Source organism: Terrapene carolina, unplaced genomic scaffold (assembly GCF_002925995.2).
Source record: "Terrapene carolina triunguis isolate 2854851 unplaced genomic scaffold, T_m_triunguis-2.0 Scaffold246, whole genome shotgun sequence".
In the NCBI taxonomy this organism is placed as follows: Eukaryota; Metazoa; Chordata; order Testudines; family Emydidae; genus Terrapene; species Terrapene triunguis.
The window spans coordinates 378,714-398,116 of NW_020664597.1; the positions used below are offsets into that span (position 1 = coordinate 378,714).

A 19,403-nucleotide genomic window follows, 5' to 3' on the forward strand; every position below is an offset into this window, starting at 1 on the left:
GGCAGAGGGAAAGGAGCAGAACACCGTCAGCTCCTCCGGCTGCCGTAGCGCTCCCAGCCCTGTTCTCCTGAGAGGCAGATCCGTGGAGGGGCTGGGGGCGGTACGGTGTCTTTCCCCTACCCCATACCGGCTATAAATCGCTTGCTGGCACGGAGGAGACCCACTTACTTGCACTGCTGCTCCTCTTCCTGCAACTACTCCCATGCTTCCCTGTTCAACTTCAATGCCCTCCCCCCATCCTGCAGCCTCCAGCGTGACTCTACCTACCCAACACATATCCTTGCCCCAGCCCAGCTCTGCCTCAACCCCTCCTGCCTCAACTCCAGGCCTCACAGCCCCCTCCACCCACAAACCAGCTCTGGAGCATATACTCTGCTACCCTCTCCTGCCTCAGCTCTGAGCTCCAACTCCCCACCTTCATTCCAGCTCGGAATTCTGTATTTCCAGGGTTCAGCGGTGGAGGTTTATCTACCACCCTCTTCCTGGACAGTCACAAGGCAGCACTAGGCAACCCTAATTCTGCATGAACAAAACCCTCACCTGGAAAGCTATGTTCAGTGCTCATTAGCCCATCTCTAAAAGGAGACAGAAACATGGGGGATTCGGGGCTGGGAAGCAAGAACAATGACAGGCACAGAAAAACGGTCATATGAAGACAGGTTGATGAGGCTTATTAATAAGGAGATGAACAACCAGGGAGATGATCCAGGAAAAGATAAGAGTAAATGGTTTAGAGCACTTACAGTTATACTAATAATTAAAACTTAATTCAATTATTAATAAGTAATTAATAATTAATAAATACCTCACTCTCATATAGCCTTTTTCATTAGTAGATTTCAAATGACTTTCTAAAGGTGATCAGTGTCACTATAATTACAGCCCTGGGATTTCAATCTGCTGAACGGCTGAGTGCCTTTGGCAAGGTGCCAGACCCCTCAGTACTCAGCCCCTCACAAGGCCAGATTCCCCTAAATACCGCAGAATTTAGTTTAGGTCCCAATTGCACAGGAGTAAGTGTAATTAAATATGCAAATACAGAGCTAATCTCATTACCATCATTGCGTCCTTCTTCCCTTGTTTTACCTTTTCCTTGTAGTATTTCTGTATTTCTTTCAGCGGGTTTTCTTCCTGTTCTGCCTCTGTGGCTTTTTGAGCTTCTGACAGCGTATCTAAAGCTCGATATACAGTCTCGCCTAGTTCTAGATGTATTTCCTTTACTTCCTCCGGCCTTGAGTTTAAGCCTTCCTTTATGTTTTTATATTTCTCCTTGAAGTGATGTATTATATCTTTTACTTTTTCTTCCTCTAGTTCTCTGTACGTTTTCTCAAGTGCCCTCTCCTGTTGTTCAATCTTCTCTTTGGCATATTTATACATCTCATTGCTGTAACATTGGCCTTCATTCACCTGCACCGTTTCCTCAATCACTTTCCTCAGTTCATTTATCTGCTCATCCCTTTCTGTGCCAGTTGCTTTATTGTTGAAAGTGCAACATCGGTCCCCACAATCTTTAATCAACTTACGAAGATCTTGGTTGTCCAAGTCTCTTATATAATCATCCAGTGAGTCATCTTCTAAGTCTTCTTTCCAGGTGAATAAGACGATCATGTACCTCAGAGCCTCAACTCCAAAAATCTCTTGTATTCGCCTGACTGCTGCCTTATCCTCCTCATTGTGACAGCCCAGCTGTGTAACTAGCACCAGAGCATGGGGGCCCGGGTAGGAGAGCATGATACAGCGAATGATCTCACAGGCAGATTCTTCAACAGGGGCCTTTGTATCAAAAATATCAGGCGTATTGATAACCACAACCTCCCTCCCATCCCGTGTTACCCTCCCTTTAGCACAAGTCTCAGTTACTGACTTTACACTGAGCTTGGACTCAAACTTTCTCTCGCCAAGGATAGTGTTTCCTGTCGCACTTTTCCCAGCTCCAGTTTTACCAACAAGGACAATTCTCAGTTCAGGTCCTCCAGGGTCTTGACCATCAGGATGTGAATCTGTGGGAAACAAATTATATGCATAACATCATTGCACAGATAATAAGGTAGCGACGGGCAGACTGGAGCTGTGAGGATAACTGTTAATGGATACTTCAGCTAAACTCTCTTGCCTCTGTTTTCTGTCAGTGAATTGTGCAAACAGACTGATTTTCTTTCATTTTTATTCAGAATTCACTGAATAATAATTCCTCTGAATAATATTTTATCTGTAGTTTCTGCTTGTTTTACATGTAGCTCATTGCAACAATTCAATATTCAAAATTTCACTTTCACAGAACCCGTGAGTAACATGGTTTTGTTACCCCTTTTTAGCCTGAGCCATTAGCCAATATGTGAGGCCATGCAGGTCCTTTCTGATTGGAGGAGAAAGTGCTAAGATTGTGGAACTGGATCCCCCCCTTAAACACCTCCCCACATGACCTTACATCACAGAGGGGTTTTTTCAGTTTGTCAGAGGCTGTCCTCACATTTGCTCTAGCGAAGTTGTGAACTCTTTCGATTCTGGGTTGTAGATGTAGGGTTTCTACGTAGTCCAGATGGTTCAAATCCCTCTGTTCCTCTTCAGGGACTCCATGCAAGAGGTTTGCTGGGGTGCTGAGCCCCTGCCCAAACATGAGGAGTTCTGGGGTACGCTTCGTACTCTCATAGCCTGGTGTTCTATCAGCCATCACAAGGAATGGGACATACTGGTCCCCGTCCCTTTGGTGTGTTGTACAACAGAAGCCAGCTGAGCCCCCAGCAGCCTATTGAACCTTCCCACCACCCCAACAGACTGTGTGTGAGCTGGGGTGGGGTGAGTTGGGGATCCTTAGAATCTCACAAACCTGCTGAAACACTTTGGAGTCACAGTTTCCCCTTTGATCCATGCAGTGGCAGATTAGCCAATGGGCCTCTGGGCCCCGTCCAATTAGGGGGCCCTGGAAAAATGGGCACCCCACCCCCAGAGCAGACAAGGGCCAGGGCAGGTCAGGGGAAGTCTTTGCGCCCGCCCCTGCTCCCTGGAAACAGTGCCGGACAGAGTAGGGGAAGCCCATGTGCCCTCACCCCGCTCTGCTCCCTGGCAGGAGCGCTGGGCAGGCAGGGTGGGGCCGGGGAAGCCCCCGCTCCCTGACTCAGCTATGCTCCTCGGCATCAGCGCCAGGCAGGGCGGGGCAGGGGAAGCCTCCGCACCGGGAAGCTCCCGCACCCCAATCCCCCTATGCTCCCCGGCAGCAGCGCTGGGCAGCAGGGGAAGCCCCAGCACCGGGACCCCGGCTGCAGCCATAAGACCGGAGGAGCTCTAGGTCCCTCCTTTTGCCTCAGGGCTGGGGAAGCTGTCACTTCCCGCTGCGGCCCCAGGGAGCAAACGGGGAGCTGCAGTGGGGAGGGCAGAATGGGATGGGACCGTGGGTAGAACAAGGGCGGGGCCATTGGGGAAGGGAGAGAACGGTGTGAGGCCCTGGGCAGGACCGCAGGCAGAAGGGGCAGAATGGGGGTGGGACTGTGGGCAGAAGTTGTGGGGAGGGGCCCCCCCCCACTTACTCTGGCCCAGGGCCCCACGGAACTTTAATCCGCCTCTAAATTCCTGTGCAACTCACTTGGGACCCCAGATCTGGTGAATAATTAATCTGCTACTGTCACAGCCTCTGGATGTCTTATCGGATAAGCCTCAGGCCATTTTGTGAAGTATCCGTAGCTACCAGCAAATATTGATTGCCAGCGTCTGTGTCAGGCAGAGGCCGCAGCACACCGACAGCAATGCACTCCACTGGGGCTCGAGATACTGCTGCAAAGGGCCCCTCCTGTGTTAGGGGTGGCGGTTGTAAGACTTGCGGACTGATAGACCTACCCCATTTGTGAGCCTAATGATGAGAAATTGGGGTGGCCAACCTGAGCCTGAAAAGGAGCCAGAATTTACCAATGTACATTGCCAAAGAGCCACATAATACGTCAACAGCCCCACATCAGCTCCCCTACCCCGCTCCCAGCGGCTCCTGCCCACCAACAACCCTGCCAATCAGCGCCTCCCCCTCCCGCCCCACACCTCCCGATCAGCTGTTTCGTGGCATGCAGGAGGCTCTGGAGGGGCAGGGGAGGAGTGAGGGCACGGCAGGCTGAGGGGAAGGGGCGGGAAGGGGTGGAGTGGGGGCAGGACCTGTGACAGAGCCAGGGGTTGAGCAGTGAGCACCCCCCGGCACATTGGAAAGTTGGCACCTGTAGCTCCAGCCCCAGAGTCGGTGCCTATACAAGGAGCCGCATATTAACTTCTGGAGAGCCGCATGTGGCTCTGGAGCCCCAGGTTGTCCACCCCGATATACAATATTCTAAACACATGTAACAAGAAATGATGATGGGGAAAAGGTACGAAAAAGGGAGACAGAAAGACAAATTAGCCCAAACAAAAAGATCTCCTGCTAGAGATTCATAGATTCCAAGGCCAGAAGGGACCATTGTGATCGTCTAATTTTATTCCCTTCTGACAGAGGGCTGGGCTTACCGGTGGTGTCCCCTTGTGGTTAGGTCACTGGGCCTCCACTCCCCACACACCTCATCTTCAACAACAACTCTTGCCGGCATACCCTCCAGTTGGGTCACCAATTCATGCCCCTTTCTGGAGTTAGAGAGTTCAGAGAAATATACAGAGTCCCAAGGCCCTACCTGTGGTTAGGATGTAAGTCCACCTCCTGACCCCTATAGGTGGCTCATCCTTGCCTCGGGGCTTTGAATGTCTCTACTCTCTCCTTACTTCTGAGAGGGCTGCTGCCGAGGGCATGAACCTCCCTTCCACGTGAAAAGGGCCTGGGCCCTCTCTCTCCAATGGGCTCCAATCCAGGGCCCTATGAGAGGCAACAGTATCAAGCACCCTGGAGCACCTGAAAGGTGCCTCCTGGGCCACTTCCAATCATTCGCCTCCCCAAAAAGACTCAAAGTTCAACATAAGAGAGGAGAAATCCAGCTGGGCTCAGCTGGTAGCCTCTTCCTGAGAGCGAAGGCTTCTGCAGTTCCCTCATTCGGGAGCTCTCGGGATAGGTCTGTCCACTTCTGAGCTGTCTTGCTCCCTTTTAAGATCCTCCTCCAGCAGGAGCAGGCTGTACAGGTGGCAGGGGCGGAGTCACCTGGGCCCAGAACTTCTCCTTAACTCCTTAAGTTCCAATGTGGAACTATATACCCCATCACACCACTGTATATCACAGGCCACAGAATCCTCCCAAAATAATTCCTATCACAGATCTTCTAGAAAAACATCCAACCTTGACTTAAAAATTACCAGTGATGGAGAATCCACTGCAACCCTTGGTAAATTGTTCCAATGGTTAATTACACTCACCGTTATAAAGTTATGCCTTATTTCCAGTCTGAATATGTCTAGCTTCAACTACCAGCCATTGGACTGTGTTAGACCTGTCTCTGCTAGACTGAAGAGCCCATAATTCAATATTGGTTCCCCATGTAGGTATTTATAGACTCTAATCAAGTCACCCATTAACCTTCTCTTTGTTAAGCTAAATAGACAGAGCTCCGTGAGCTTATCACTATAAAGGCATGTTCTCTAATCCTTTAATCGTTCTCATGGCTCTTCTCTGAACCCTTTCCCATTTATCAACATATGGGCATCAGAACTGGACACTGTATTTTAGCAGTGATTGCACCAGAGCCAAATCCACAGGTAAAATAACCTCTCTGCTCCTACTCAAGATTCCCCGGTTTATGTATCCTAGGTTCTAATTAGGAAATTTGGCCATAGTGTCACATTGAGAACTCATGTTCAACTGATTATCCACCAGGACCCACAGATCTTTTTCCGAGAGACACTGTTTCCCAGGATAGAGTCCCCCATCCTGTAAGTACAGCTTACCTTCTTTGTTCCTAGAAGTATACATTTGTGTGACAGGTGCTGGCTAGGAAACCCTGAGCCAGCCCTCTGTCATTCCAGCTCCAACCAGGAAAGGGGAATTGGAGCTGGCTGAGTAAGCCCAGCCCTAAGTGGCAAATAGGGAACAGCTGCCGGCCTCGTTAGCCTGGGGCTATATAAAGGCTGGCAGGAAGAGAGCCAGGGAGTTAGAGGACACTTTCCCCTACTTGCTGCAGAAGCTAGCAGTCCCTGAGGCTGTAAGCCTGATACTGTCAGTAGCTACAAGTTGGTGGGAACTTGTACTGTAAATAAATAACACCGGTGATTGCACCAAAGCAAAGATCTCTGGCTGGTTTGTGGGAGCCGAAAGGCAGAAGACAAAGGGGCCTGTCTGTGCCCTGTTACATACGGGGGCTTGTCCAGGATCCTGAGCCAATGGATGGGGTTGGCGGCCTGGAGATGGAGCAGACCCTGCAATGGCTTGTCAAATAGCAGGAGCAGATGCAGAAGGCCCTGCAAAGCTTCCAGCAGCCCCTCCAGGCCGAGAGACAGCTCTTGCTAACCTGGCAGGCAGAACAACAAAAAGGCCTACAGGACTTTATAAGAGAGCAGGCCAGCGTGAAGCAGCAACTCCCAATGAATGGTGAGTCCTGCGGTAGGGGATGGCACCCGGCCACCGGGCTTGGGACTCTGTAAAATGGGCCCGTCAGATGACCCAGATGCCTTCCTCGGTATGTTCGAGTGGGTAGCCATGGGCACCGGATGGGATAGGGCAACCTGGGCCCCATGGCTGGCTCCCCTACCTGGCAGAAGATGCTCAAGTGGCCTATATGGCCTTGAGTGAGGAACAGGCTCGGCATTATGAGATGGTTAGGGCGGCCATTCTAGACCAGGGGGGCCTGTCAGCAGAGAAATACAACCAAAAGTTCCCGTCGGCCCAATGGACAGGGGCTGTGCAGCCCTGGGCATTCTCCCAGAGACTGATGGACTGGGCCACCCACTGGCTAAGGCCCGAGACACAAACAGTGGGGGAGATAATGGATGCCCTAGTCCTAGAACAATTGCTACAGAGCCTCCCCGAGAATATCCAAGTCTGGGTCAGGCAATATCAGCCAAGCACGGTCGACTCAAAATTTGCTTTCCAAGAATATTCTCAGTCACTTAAAATGTAGCATTTTCACAAACACTCTGTCCAGTAAAACTCAAGCTAACTGAGGAGTACACGGAGGCAGACATTCCCTGAAGGGAGGGCTGACCCTATAAAGACAGAGTTGGGGAAGAAGCTGAGGGAACCCTTTCAAAGAGGAAGGAGGAACCCCGAGGAGTGATTGTTTGCTGGCAGTGCGGGCGGCCAGGACACAAAAAGGGGGACTGCCCAGATATGGAATGTGGGTGAGCCAAATGTTTTGGCTGGACTAATGCTGGAGGGTGGACAAGGGGGCAGAGGCTGTCCACTGTCCCGGTGAAAGTGGGGAGGAAACCCCAAAGGGGCCTGATGGATACAGCTTCAGCCTGCTCGCTCGTCCAGAGGGGGCTGATAAAACTGCACTGGGTGGCCACATGGATGGCCCTGGAGTGTATCCAGGGAGAGAAGAGATACTTCCCGGTGTCCCAGGTGCCCCTAGAAGTGCAGGGCAGCTTTAAATGGAAGCGGGTTGGCGTAGTAGAGGGGTTACCATACCCCATTGTGTTTGGTATGGATTGGGGCCCTCCCCCCAGAGGGAAAAGGAAAGGTCCCCAAAGAACGGGGAAGGGACCGCTAGACTGAGAAGCCCCAGGGAGGAGCAGGAGCAAAGTCCTCGAGGTAATGAACATGAGAACCCTAGACAACAGAGCGCGGATAGACTAGACAGAGGGGAAGGATATGTAGGGGAGATGGCCAGCCCAACCCCCTTGGAGGGAGAAAAGGGGCAACTGGAGCTCCCCACCACATAGCTCCCAGGAGAAGAAGTGGGGACCCCGCTTGGTGGCTTGGGAGAACTCAAGCCCCAGGATGTCCAGCAGGAGGTTGGGATTGGCCTTGACCTCCTACCAAAAGGAAAGGGGATAAAAGAGAAGGGATGCCTGCGGGGGTGTGATTGGTGTGAGGACCTGTGGGTGGCGGCAGAGCTATGGGAATAGCCACCCCCCGACCAGTGTACTTTTTGCGGGAGCAGGATGAAGGAATCTCCCATAGAGGATGCTGGTGATTGCCCAAAAGAGGGGAAGAGACTTCCCCGGACAAAAGCCACTGGAAGGGAGCAGAGAAGCTAGGGAAGGACGAAGCTGGCAAATAGGGAACAGCTGCCGGCCTTGTTAGTCAGGGGCTACATAAAGGCTGGCGGGAAGGAAGCCTGGGAGAGGGAAGGGAGGAGACAGGTAGTTAGAGGCCACTCTCCCCTGCTGGCTGCAGAAGCTAGCTGCCCCTGAGGCTGTGATTCTGACACTGTCTGTAGCTAAAAGGTGGTGGGAACCTGTACTGTAAATAAAGAGCACGGGTGATTGCACCAAAGCAGAGGTCTCTGGTTGGTTTGTGGGTACAGAACAGGCAGAAGACAAAGGGGCCCATCTGCTCTATGTTACAATTTGCATATAGCTGTATTAAAACTCATATTGTACGCTTGAGCCCAATTTACCAACCGATCCAGATCACTATGAAGCAGTGACCTATCCTCTTCATTATTTCTTTACCACCCTCACAGCCGCTCAAAGACTGTTATAAACATGTCTGTTAAACAAGAGGAGCGTGGGACTAGAAAGTATGGTCCAAAGTTGGGCCTAACTGGCGATCAAAATAATGAAGAGCTGGGCTATTCTGTCCATCATGCCTTTTGGGATCCTTAAAAAAAGCTTTGGGGGTAAAAGCAGCATCTGACTGGTTGGAAGATGGATGGACAGGAAGGAGTGAACTTCACCATCAGGGCTGCCATCTCCACCCTCTGCTGCGACTACAGGATCCACTGTGACACCATTGGACCTTTACCATCGTTATCCAAAGAGAGGGACCCAGAGGACATCTCCACTTCTACTGTTTACCCCCCTCTCCTTCTAGTTCCTATCTGTAGCCCGGACAGCTCAGATTAATGGCTGGTTCCAAACTACATGTCAAGGATTCTACTGTATTGTACGCTATTCTGTTCTGTCCAGGTTCTTCTATCCCACTCCTCATATTAATATCTGAGTGCCTTCCAGTAATGAAAAAAGCAATGTGATTGTACATCCGGCATGGGTTGTTTGATCTCTCATTCTGTCCTGAGGGGGAGAAGCATTTGCAGCAGAGTGCCCCCAGCTCAAAGTGCAGACATCCTCCATTACAGACTCAGCATAGGCTTGTAGGAATTCATTATGTTTCATCCTGTCTGCACCTGCCTTCATTTTCTGTCAGTGGTGCTTGAGTTTCCACCTCCTCTTCATTTGGAGAAAGGTGTTGTAGTGTGTGGGCAATGGGGAGGCAGCGGCTATTTGGGGACCAACATCTCAATGGTCTAGGCTAGTGTAGAATTATAATGATTCACCAAGTCCTTGACAGCTTGTCCTGTGGGTTGTGTGCTGTTGTCATCTAGCAGGCTTTGGAATTTGTTATAATCTGTGATTCCTTGTGGTTGAATCAGGATCATTGGTCTTTCTTGTTGCCTAGGCCCAGGAAGGTCTCTAACCATTGCCCTAATGTGGTGATGGTCTGTCCAAGGCATTGGCTGTGCTCTGATGTCCTTTATCTTGACATCTAGGCCTAAGAGGAAGTCCAGTGTGCGACCAGCTGTGTGGGTTGGACCAGAGATGACCTATTAAACTACTAGGGAGGCAAAGGAGGAGATGAGTTCTGGGGCATCCATGGCCTTGTTAATATGCATTTTGAAGTTTCCCGGGATGAAAAATCTGGGGTATTTCACCACCATTGCTGACAAGATATCAATGAGTTCCTTTATGAACACTTCACTCTGTTTCAGAGGGGTACCAGTGTTAATCTGTTTCAGCAAAAACAACGAGGAGTCCTGTGGCACCTTAAAGACAAACAAATTTATTTGTGCATAAGCTTTTGTGGGCTAAAACCCACTTCATCAGATCCTTTAGTCTGTGGTTGTCTGTAAATGAGCATAAAATCTGTTAACTTTGACTCTGGTTTCTACTGCCATGTGAATGAATTTGAATAAAGTTGTCTTACCTGAGGCACCTCTCTTGGATTTGATATATGTAGAGACAATGAATGCAGGGCCACCTGCCTTTCTGTCCTGCCTGGGACTGTGATGTACGGCGTGGCTGGGGAGGCTGAGGTGGGCTGGAACAAGACCTGTTTCAGTCCAGTCTCAGTGATGTAGGATACACTGAGTGCTTCATCACTGATAAGGTCGTGTATTGTTCATTAGTGGCAGATCATGCATTGATCAGCATCAGCTTTAGTTTCTGATACACTGTGCTTGTACCAAATCTGGATAACAGTCTCTTTTCTGGGGGTAAACTATTCAGCACCACAAGAGGGCTGCTATAACTGCCCTCCCTCACCCACTCTTCATCTTCCTAGCCACTCATTTGGGCTGAGATGTTGAACTGAACCAAAGGAGCCTTCTGGGGATTTCCCCCCCCCCCCACACACACACACCAAAGATAGTACTTTGTCCCATCTCGACAGTACAAATGTAACCTCTCCCCTCTGGGCCACTGTGGGTTACAAATGATGTTATAACTATCTAGTCTTAGCCAAAGTTCTCTGGCCCAGTTCCACTCCCAGGTGGCTGATTTCCTCAGTGTTCTGTGACTCTGACTTTCTTTTTTAAATGCTTTTTCAGCTCCTTAAGTCCTTGCTGCAGCTTGTCTTCCTTACCAAGTACCAAGCAGGACAGAGCTTTCCTGGTCTCCCAGTTTTTGTGGAAAACTTTCTGATTCATGATAGTCATGTTGCAGGTCACCTCATCAATTCACCTTGGCGACCCAGAGGTAATTGTGTAATGGGGATTTAAGTTCTGCCCAGACTGCTTTGTAACTGCTTTCCCAACCAAGATTCTCTCAGTCCTTTCTGGGAAGCTTCAAGATGTTGCTCTATTCCTTCTGTGAAGTCTGGCACGTTTGTTTTTGGTCTTGTTTTAATTTATTTTATTAAGCCTCCAGCTCTCCAGTTTTAGGTCTTTCTTTAGGTTTTATTTTAATTCCTTTTGCAAAGCTCTGGTTTTAAGTTCTTTTGGACATCTATAACTCTTGTCAGTATGTCTCTTATTTGTTCCATTTTCATTCAAGAGGAATACCAGCTCACAATTTCTCTCCTTGAAAACTGGCTCCTACTCCTGACATCAACGTTACTCCTTTTTAGCCCAAGCCATAGTCAATATTTGAGATGTTGTTTTTTGGGAAAAACTTTTGTACAAGCTAGGTGTGACGCTGTACCCCATAATACTTTATGGGAATATGACATCACTGGAATATGTTTTGTGCTGCCTGTGCCATGTAACATATCTCTGTAAAGGTTATGGTCTACTATGTCTATTCATCCTATTGGTACACATACATCATTTTGTACTTGAGGTTAAGAATATTGGCTGTATACTTGCTTGATTTCTAAGTAAGCTTTGTGAGGCATTTGGTCAGTTTGCTGGAGGGTTCTCTGCACCTTGAGGTCTTTAAACCACGATTTGAGGACTTCAATAACTCAGGCATAGGTTAGGGATTTGTTACAGGAGTGGGTGGGTGAGATTCTGTGGCCTGCATTGTGCAGGAGGTCAGACTAGATGATCATAATGGTCCCTTCTGAGCTTAAAGTCTATGAGTCTATGAATTTGCAAGGTTAAGTACCTGATCAGGAAGCACTTGGGGAACAATGCATCTTGGAATGCTCCAATCCACATGAGAAGTCTTCCTGGAGACATACAAGATACCATGTGGACAATGGCCTCTGCCTGTAAAGACTGAGTCATGCATCGACATGTGACTTGCCCAGGTGACTCCAGAACTCCATCTTGGAGCTGGATTTGTATAGGAGTGAAGAGGGGGGGTCTCCACCCACAAGAGTCTATTTAAACCCATGGGAGACCCCTCCATTTTGTCTTCAGCTGGCTAAAGAGAGCCTCTCCACCCCCCAGGATAATTGGAAGAAACTGGAACCACTTAAATCCTACTTTCTGTATTTAATAAAATCATGTTTTACTTATTAATTAACTCAGAATATGTATTAATACCTGGGGGAGCAAACAACTGTGCATATCTCTCTATCAGTGTTATAGAGGGGGAACAATTTATGAGTTTACCCTGCATAAGCTTTATACAGGGTAAAACGGATTTATTTGGGTTTAGACCCCATTGGGAGTTGGACATCTGAGCGTTAAAAACAGGAACACTTCTGTTAGCTGCTTTTAGGTAAACCTTCAGCTTTGGGGCAAGTAATTCAGACCCTGGGTCTTTGTTGGAGCAGGTGGGAGTGTTTGGCTCAGCAAGACAGGGTGCCGGAGTTCCGAGCTGGCAGGGAAAGCAGGGGGAAGAAGTAGTCTTGGCACATAAGTTGGCAGCTCCCAGGGGGTTTCTGTGATCCAACCCGTCACAGTGGCGTAGTCGGCAGGATCACAGTCAGCAGCTGTGCACAGCTGATTGCTTTGAGATACTGGTAGTGATTTTAAGTGTTTTAAGTGTGGCGGCTGAAGAACAGACAAAGTGGTGACTGGTTTGTTATTTTCTGTTTGCTTATTTCGGGAAAGGGAAGTAGGGACAGAAAAGGAAGCAAAATAAGTAAGAATGAAGATCAGAAGAAGCTAGAACTACACAAGTTGCAAATTGCCCAGAAAGACTGAACACTGGGCGCTGGGAAAGTCTGTTAACTAAGACACCCCTGAGCTGAGTGCACCTCTGTGTCAGTGTCAGTGAACTGCAGACGGGTGTGGCCCAACCTCTGTGTCTGTGCTGAAGCTGACTGAAGTGTCTAACTTCGCAAGATAGGAGTGGAGGGGTGTCTGTTCTGGCAGGAGGGGGTTCTCTGGTATCCCAGTTCATCGAGTGATTGTCTTAAGGGAAGACAAATGGAAATTGATGTACAATTTGCCTGGGAAAAGGCTGCCCTGGAAAAAGAAAAGGCTGCCCACCAGCCTGGACTTACGAGACAAAACAATTAAGACCCAGCAGCATGACCTGGCTGTAATGGAGTGGAAGAGGTGCACAGAGACATGTATCCTGGAGCTGGAAGTTGCGGTCCTGGTGACTGCTGCGGTGGGAACAAACCCCAAGGACTCTAGCTGGAAGCAAACCCAACCTCAGTGAATGGAGGGGGGGAGATTTTGCTGGCCAGTGAAAGGTCTGTCATAGCTGGTAGTTGTGAACCTACAGCTGGATCAGGGTCTCTTTCTCTTTTGGGGGACACAGAAGTGTCTGCCCCATAGGGGAGCCCCAAACTGAATTTTAGGTATTCTGCCTCCGCCATGGTCAGTGTCCAAGTCTATGTCAGTAAGCTCAGGGGAAGGGTGTGATGTTGCAGTCTATATGATTTTATAAAAATTTGATTGAGTGAATATAATGTAACTGGAATATGCTTCATGCAAAAGGTTTCTTGTAAGGTATCATTACAAAGTTTATTATCTACTGAGTGTGATCGTCCTATTTGTATAAATGTATCACTCTTGTATCTGAAACTAGAAATATGAAATATAACTCTGAGGGCCTATTGTAATTATGCAAAGTGTAGGCCATTAATGGTGGTTTGGAATCTTGAGGACTCCCATTAACCAAGACAATTGTCTGCAGATGGGTGTGTTTTACCTGTAAGTCTTCCTGTATATGCGTGTTCTGGCAAGTGGGCAATGAACTCTTTCAGTGACATGTGATCATGTCACCTGAACTGGAATCCATCTTTAACCTGGTGTCTTTCCATTGAGAAGGAGGGGGTGGGAAACCAGAGAGGGACAAAAGGATTCCCGCCTTATGCAAAAGATATATAAAGGAGTGGAACAGAACAAAGGGAGGAGAGGAGCCATCATGAAGAATCCCCTAGCTACCACCTGAGCTGGAACAAGAGCTGTACCGGGGAAAGAATTGTGCCCAGGCTGGAAGGGGTCCAGTCTGAGGGGGGAAAAGAAAAAAAAAAGAAAAAAAAAACTTACTGAAGTGTCTCTGAGGGTGAGATTATCTGTATTCAGTTTGATTAAAATGTGCAAATCTATGTCTATTTTATTTTGCTTGGTGACTTACTTTGTTCTGTCTGTTACTACTTGGAACCACTTAAATCCTACTTTCTGTATTTAATAAAATACTTTTCTACTTATTAATTATCTCAGAGTATGTATTAATACCTAGGGGAGCAAACAACTGTTCATCTCTCTCTATCAGTGTTATAGAGGGTGAACAATTTATGAGTTTACCCTGTATAAGCCTTATACAGGGTAAAACGGATTTATTTGGGTTTAGATCCCACTGGGAGTTGGGCATCTGAGTGTCAAAAACAGGAACACTTCTGTTAACTGCTTTCAGGTAAACCTGCAGCTTTGGGGCAAGTAATTCCAACCCTGGGTCTGTGTTGGAGCAGACGGGAGTGTCTGGCTCAGCAAGACAGGGTGCTGGAGTCCTGAGCTGGCAGGAAAAGCAGGGACAGAGGTAGTCTTGGCACATCAGGTGGCAGCTGCCAAGGGGGGTTCTGTGATCCAACCCGTCACACTAGGGATGGTAACAAAATCCGTCACAATCACAGAGATCCCCTTGGGACTGTCACTTGATGTGCTGAAATTACCTCAGAGCCTGTTTTCCCTGCCAGCATGGGACTCCAGAACCCTGCCTTGTTGAGCCAGACAGGCTAACCTGCTGGAACACAAACCCAGGGTCTGGTCCACGCCCCCAAAGCGTCAGACTTTGTGAAAACAGCTCAGCAGGTTACCTGTCTCCAGCACCCAGACACCCAGTTCCCAATGGGATCCAAACCCCAAATAAATCCGTTTTACTCTGTATAAAGCTTATACAGTGTAAACTCATAAATTGTTCGCCCTCTATATCACTGATAGAGAAATATGCACAGTTGTTTCCTTCCCTCCAGTATTAATCACTTACTCTGGGTTTATTAATAATAAAATCATTTTTGTTTAAGTATTAAAAGTAGGATTTAAGTGGTTTCAAATAATAACAGCCAGAACAAAGTAAGTCACAAAGCAAAATAAAACAAAACATGCAAGTCTAAGCCTAATACATTAAGAAACTGATTACAGGTAATATCTCACCCTCAAAGATGTTCCAATAAGCTTCTTTCACAGACTGGAATCCTTCCTAGTCTGGGCCTAATCCTTTCCCCTGGTGCTGTCTGTTAGTTTCAGCAGACATCTCAGGTGGTAAGCAGGGGTTTTCTCATGACTGGCCCCCCTTGTCCTGCTCCACCCCCTTTTATAGCTTTGGCACAAGGCAGGAATCTTTTGTATGTGCTTGTCCCCACCCCCTCCTCATCAATGGAAATGTACAAGGGTTAAGATGGATTTCATTATCAGGTGACATGGTCACATGTCACTGTAAGACCCCCTAGGGCTGGTCCACACTAAGGCCCCAGTTCGAACTAAGATACGCAACTTCAGCTACGTGAATAACTTACTTACCGCGGGTAGACACGCGGCAGGCAGGCTCCCCCGTCGACTCCGCGTACTCCTCTCGCGGAGCAGGAGTACCGGCGTCGATGGTGAGCACTTCCGGGATCGATTTATCGCGTCTAGACAAGACGTGATAAATCGATCCCAGAAGATCGATTGCTTGCCGCCGAACCAGCCGGTAAGTATAGACGTACCCCTAGTCTCCATTTTTCCTAGGTTGGCCCACATGTACACAGGAAGGCTTGCAGGTAAATAAACCATTTACAACCAATTGTCCTAGTTAATGGGAGCCATCAAGATTCTAAACCACCATTAATGGCCCACACTTTGCATAATTACAATAGGACCACAGAGTTATACTTTATATTTCTAGCTTCAGATACAAGAATGATACGTGCATACACATAGGGGGAATATATTCAGTAGGTTATAACCTTTGTTATGATACTTTACAAGAGACCTTTTGCATAAAGCATATTCCAGTTACACCATATTTCCCCTCATAAGCATATTTCCATAAAACATATGGAGTGCAATGTCACAGGCACCATCTTTGTACAGCACAATGGGGTCCTGGTCTGTAACTAGGACTTTCTAAGCACTATGGTAAAACAAATAATAGCTGCCCAATTTGAACCCATTACTCTTCAGCCCAGGGTGCCCCACTTTCTCTAGGGTATATCATTTCTAGTTTATTTCCTTTTCATAAACTAAGTTACATGACAGTTTAAAAACATGACAAATCAACTCCAAATAAACAACACCGTATGGACCTGCATTACGGTGAATGTATGTAAATTGAGACTGTCAGAGCCAGTTTTTCCCCTTTCTCTTATAGAGATCACAGAGTGTCTTTTTTCCCTTCACACCTCCTAGCTCTGGGACTTACATAAGGGATTTGGGGAGGGGGCAACCTTAATACCACATTTGTTTGTTTTCCAACATTGCAGTTGGGGCATTTAACACTCCCAGTTAGGAAGGGTGCATTGATCATCAAGCCACAATTGTAACTATATATTAAATATGTTTGTCTGGTGACGATCACTTACAGCCAACGTGTAGCGTGGAGCTGAGCCTATCATGCACATTTACTGCCAAGATCAGTTCAAGAAAGTTTCAGTTACCCCCGAACAATATTATCAGTCAGTCTCTGTTATACCTTTTAATCATCGCCTATGGCTACGTCTTCACTACCCGCCGATCCGGCGGGTAGCAATCGGTTTATCGGGGATCGACTTACCGCGTCTCGTGAGGACGCGGTAAAATCGATCCCTGATCGCTCTGCCGTCGACTCCGGAAATCCACCTCGACAAGAGGCGGCAGCGGAGTCGGCGGCAGCGCGGCAGCGGTCGGCTTTCCCCCGTCCTCACCGCCAGGTAAGCCGACCTAAAATACGCAACTTCAGCTATGGTATTCACGTAGCTGAAGTTGCGTATCTTAGGTCGGAACCCCGCTGTAGTGTAGACCTAGCCCAAGTGTGTTCTCATCCCCACGTAGAAATGGGGATCAGAGAGTTTTTGGTATAGCTAGATCCCAAAGAGAAAAATCATTGTCCCTTGTAACGCAAGAACATGTTCAGTGACAATCCTCACTGCTACAAGTCTTTTTTCTGACATTATAGCCAAGTTTGAACCATCCCCCCTTCCCTCCCCTCCCCCCCCCTGCAATGCTTTACCTCTCCCCTTCCAGCTCTGCTCACCGGACATACTGTATCTCCTACAGCTGCAAATCCTTCCGACTTCTACAACAGCCTTCCAGGCTGCTGCTGCTGCTGCTTTACCCGGAGGGTTGGGAGCTCATCTGCTTTCTTCAGCTTACAAAACAGTCTCAGATGCTCTCACACAAATTGCTGGAGTGGCAAAGGGACGAGAGCAAAGCAAAGAATGAGTTCAGTCCCCTTCTCTGTGTGTGTGGGCGTGCGTCCAAATGGGTCAGTAAGTCACCATTAAGGGAAGAACAACCTCGGAGAGTTTTACAGGAACTGAGTTTGTGGAGATCAGCTTGTCAAAGAGCAGTGAGAGGAACATGTGAAAAAATCAAAGTGAAACTAAAGCCCATAGTGCACAGGAGACGCTGACAAGCAGCTCAGCTACAAGTACAGCCATAGTGCAACTGCACTTGAGTCAGGAGAGCCAGTTACAGCTCTGCTGGGGACATGTCTGATTGCAGTGTTTGCAATGTGCAACATAGACAGGGCAGAATTGTCCTTTCTATACAGACTGTAAACACTTTGGAGCAGGGATTGCTTTTTCTGTGCTGTATGTTCTCCAGCCCAATGGGGTCCTGATCTTGGTCAGGGCCCCTGAGACGCACTGTACTGCAAACGATAAATAATAGGGAACAGAATTGTGTACAGACGCTCCCCGACTTGTGTAACTCGAATTTTGCGTAAGTCGGAAATGTATCTCCGATCATTACGTGCAAAAAAAATCCAAACCACTCCTACTTCTAGCTTACAGAACTTTTTCCATAAACTCGGATTTGTGTACATCGGGTTTACGTAACCTGGGGAGCCTCTGTATCTGTAATTCTGCAGCTGTGGAATTTACTATGGGGCCTACTATTTGTTGCAGAATATCGGCATTCATTCTTAAACCAAAAAAAAAGAGCATAAATGTAGAGTAATTTACACATTCTGACTTCTGAGTGCTACATTGGTTTTGACAAAGTGTTACTTAAGTAGATGGTCATATGCCCAGTAACTTTGAGTTACAAGATTACAACCTTGATCATAGAATCATAGAATGGTAGAACTGGAAGGGACTTTGAGAGGTTTCCCAAGGATTTAAAAGTACTCATGGCCTATATGGAAATTATGAGATTCTCCCAGGCAGTCTTTCATAGAATCACAGAAGTGCAGGACTGGAAGGGACTTCAAGAGGTCATCTAGTCCTGTCACCTGCACTCAAGGCAGAACTACATAATAACTAGACTATGGGTAAGCAACCTTTGGTGCCCGGCCCGTCAGGGTAAAGCCACTGGCCGGCCGGGATGGTTTATTTACCTTGAGTGTCCGCAGGCACAGAGTCCCGCAGGTTGTGCCATGTTTGTCTTTCTTCCACAGGACAGAAGCAACTTGGTCTGTACAAAGTGCAAGCTGGTCTCCATATTGGAAGAGAAGGTTCGAGGTCTGGAGAAACAAATATCGACCCTGAGTTGCATACGAGAAAATGAAGATTTCCTGGACAGACATCAGGATATGCTTCTACGGGCACAACGTTCTGAAGAATCGGAGCAGGCTGCCCAGAGGGGACAGAGGGACAGTGAAGAACTTTGGCAGCATGTGACCTCCAGAAAAAGAAAGAGGAGTGTCTATGTACCAGCAATGGAGATACAGGTGAGCAACCGTTTTCATGTTCTCTCCACAGGTACTAATGCAGAGAGTGGAGTAGATGATACATCTGAGGGAAAGGAGCAGAAGGAGACTCCACCGATTGGAAGGCATGAGATGCACTGTCCTAGGGATGGGGGTTCCACGACCACCGCTCCCAAGAGAAGGAGGTGGGTGGTGGTGTTCGGGGACTCCCTCGTCAGGGGGACTGAGTCATCTATCTGCCGCCCGGACCAAGAAAACCGAGAGGTCTGCTGCTTGCCAGGAGCTAGGATTCATGATGTGATGGAGAGGCTGCCGAGACTCATCAAGCCCTCGGATCGCTACCCCTTCCTGCTTCTCCACGTGGGCACCAATGATACTGCCAAGAATGACCTTGAGCGGATCACTGCAGACTACGTGGCTCTCGGAAGAAGGATAAAGGAGTTTGGGGCGCAAGTGGTGTTCTCGTCCATCCTCCCTGTGCAGGGAAAAGGCCTGGGTAGAGACCGTCGAATTGTGGAATCAACGAATGGCTACGCAGGTCATGTTGGAGAGAAGGCTTTGGATTCTTTGACCATGGGATAGTGTTCCAAGAAGGAGGAATGCTAGGCAGAGATGGGCTCCACCTAACGAAGAGAGGGAAGAGCATCTTCGCAAGCAGGCTGGCTAACCTAGTGAGGAGGGCTTTAAACTAGGTTGACCGGGGGAAGGAGACCAAAGCCCTGAGGTAAGTGGGGAAATGGGAT

General features: G+C 48.2%; 2 protein-coding genes across 2 annotated transcripts in view; one reads left to right on the top strand and one right to left on the bottom strand.

Annotated features, from left to right (window-relative positions):
• Positions 1-19,403, top strand: part of LOC112125513 (GTPase IMAP family member 7-like) — a 160,782-nt gene that overhangs the window by 46,364 nt on the left and 95,015 nt on the right. The window contains exon 4 of the mRNA XM_029912787.1: positions 12,760-12,786. Within this exon, the coding sequence (XP_029768647.1) occupies positions 12,760-12,786 (27 nt within the window). The remainder of the gene's footprint in view (positions 1-12,759; positions 12,787-19,403) is intronic.
• LOC112116792 (GTPase IMAP family member 7-like) lies at positions 555-10,706 on the bottom strand. Its single transcript, XM_029912786.1, has 4 exons — positions 10,575-10,706; positions 7,764-7,863; positions 1,057-2,000; positions 555-575 (listed from the first exon to the last, which is right to left on the bottom strand). Exons 1-4 carry the CDS (start codon positions 10,704-10,706, stop codon positions 555-557), a joined length of 1,197 nt encoding a protein of 398 aa, XP_029768646.1.

Excerpts from the sequence above, each read along its gene's own strand:
- LOC112116792 (XM_029912786.1), bottom strand. The coding sequence starts at position 10,706 with ATGACTATCATGAATCAGAAAGTTTTCCACAAAAACTGGGAGACCAGG. Across the intron at positions 7,864-10,574 it reads AAAAGCATTTAAAAAAGAAA|GAGGTCAAGGCCAATCCCAA; the intron begins GTCAGAGTCACA and ends TCCTTTTGGTAG. Across the intron at positions 2,001-7,763 it reads CTTCTCCTGGGAGCTATGTG|ATTCACATCCTGATGGTCAA; the intron begins GTGGGGAGCTCC and ends TGTTTCCCACAG.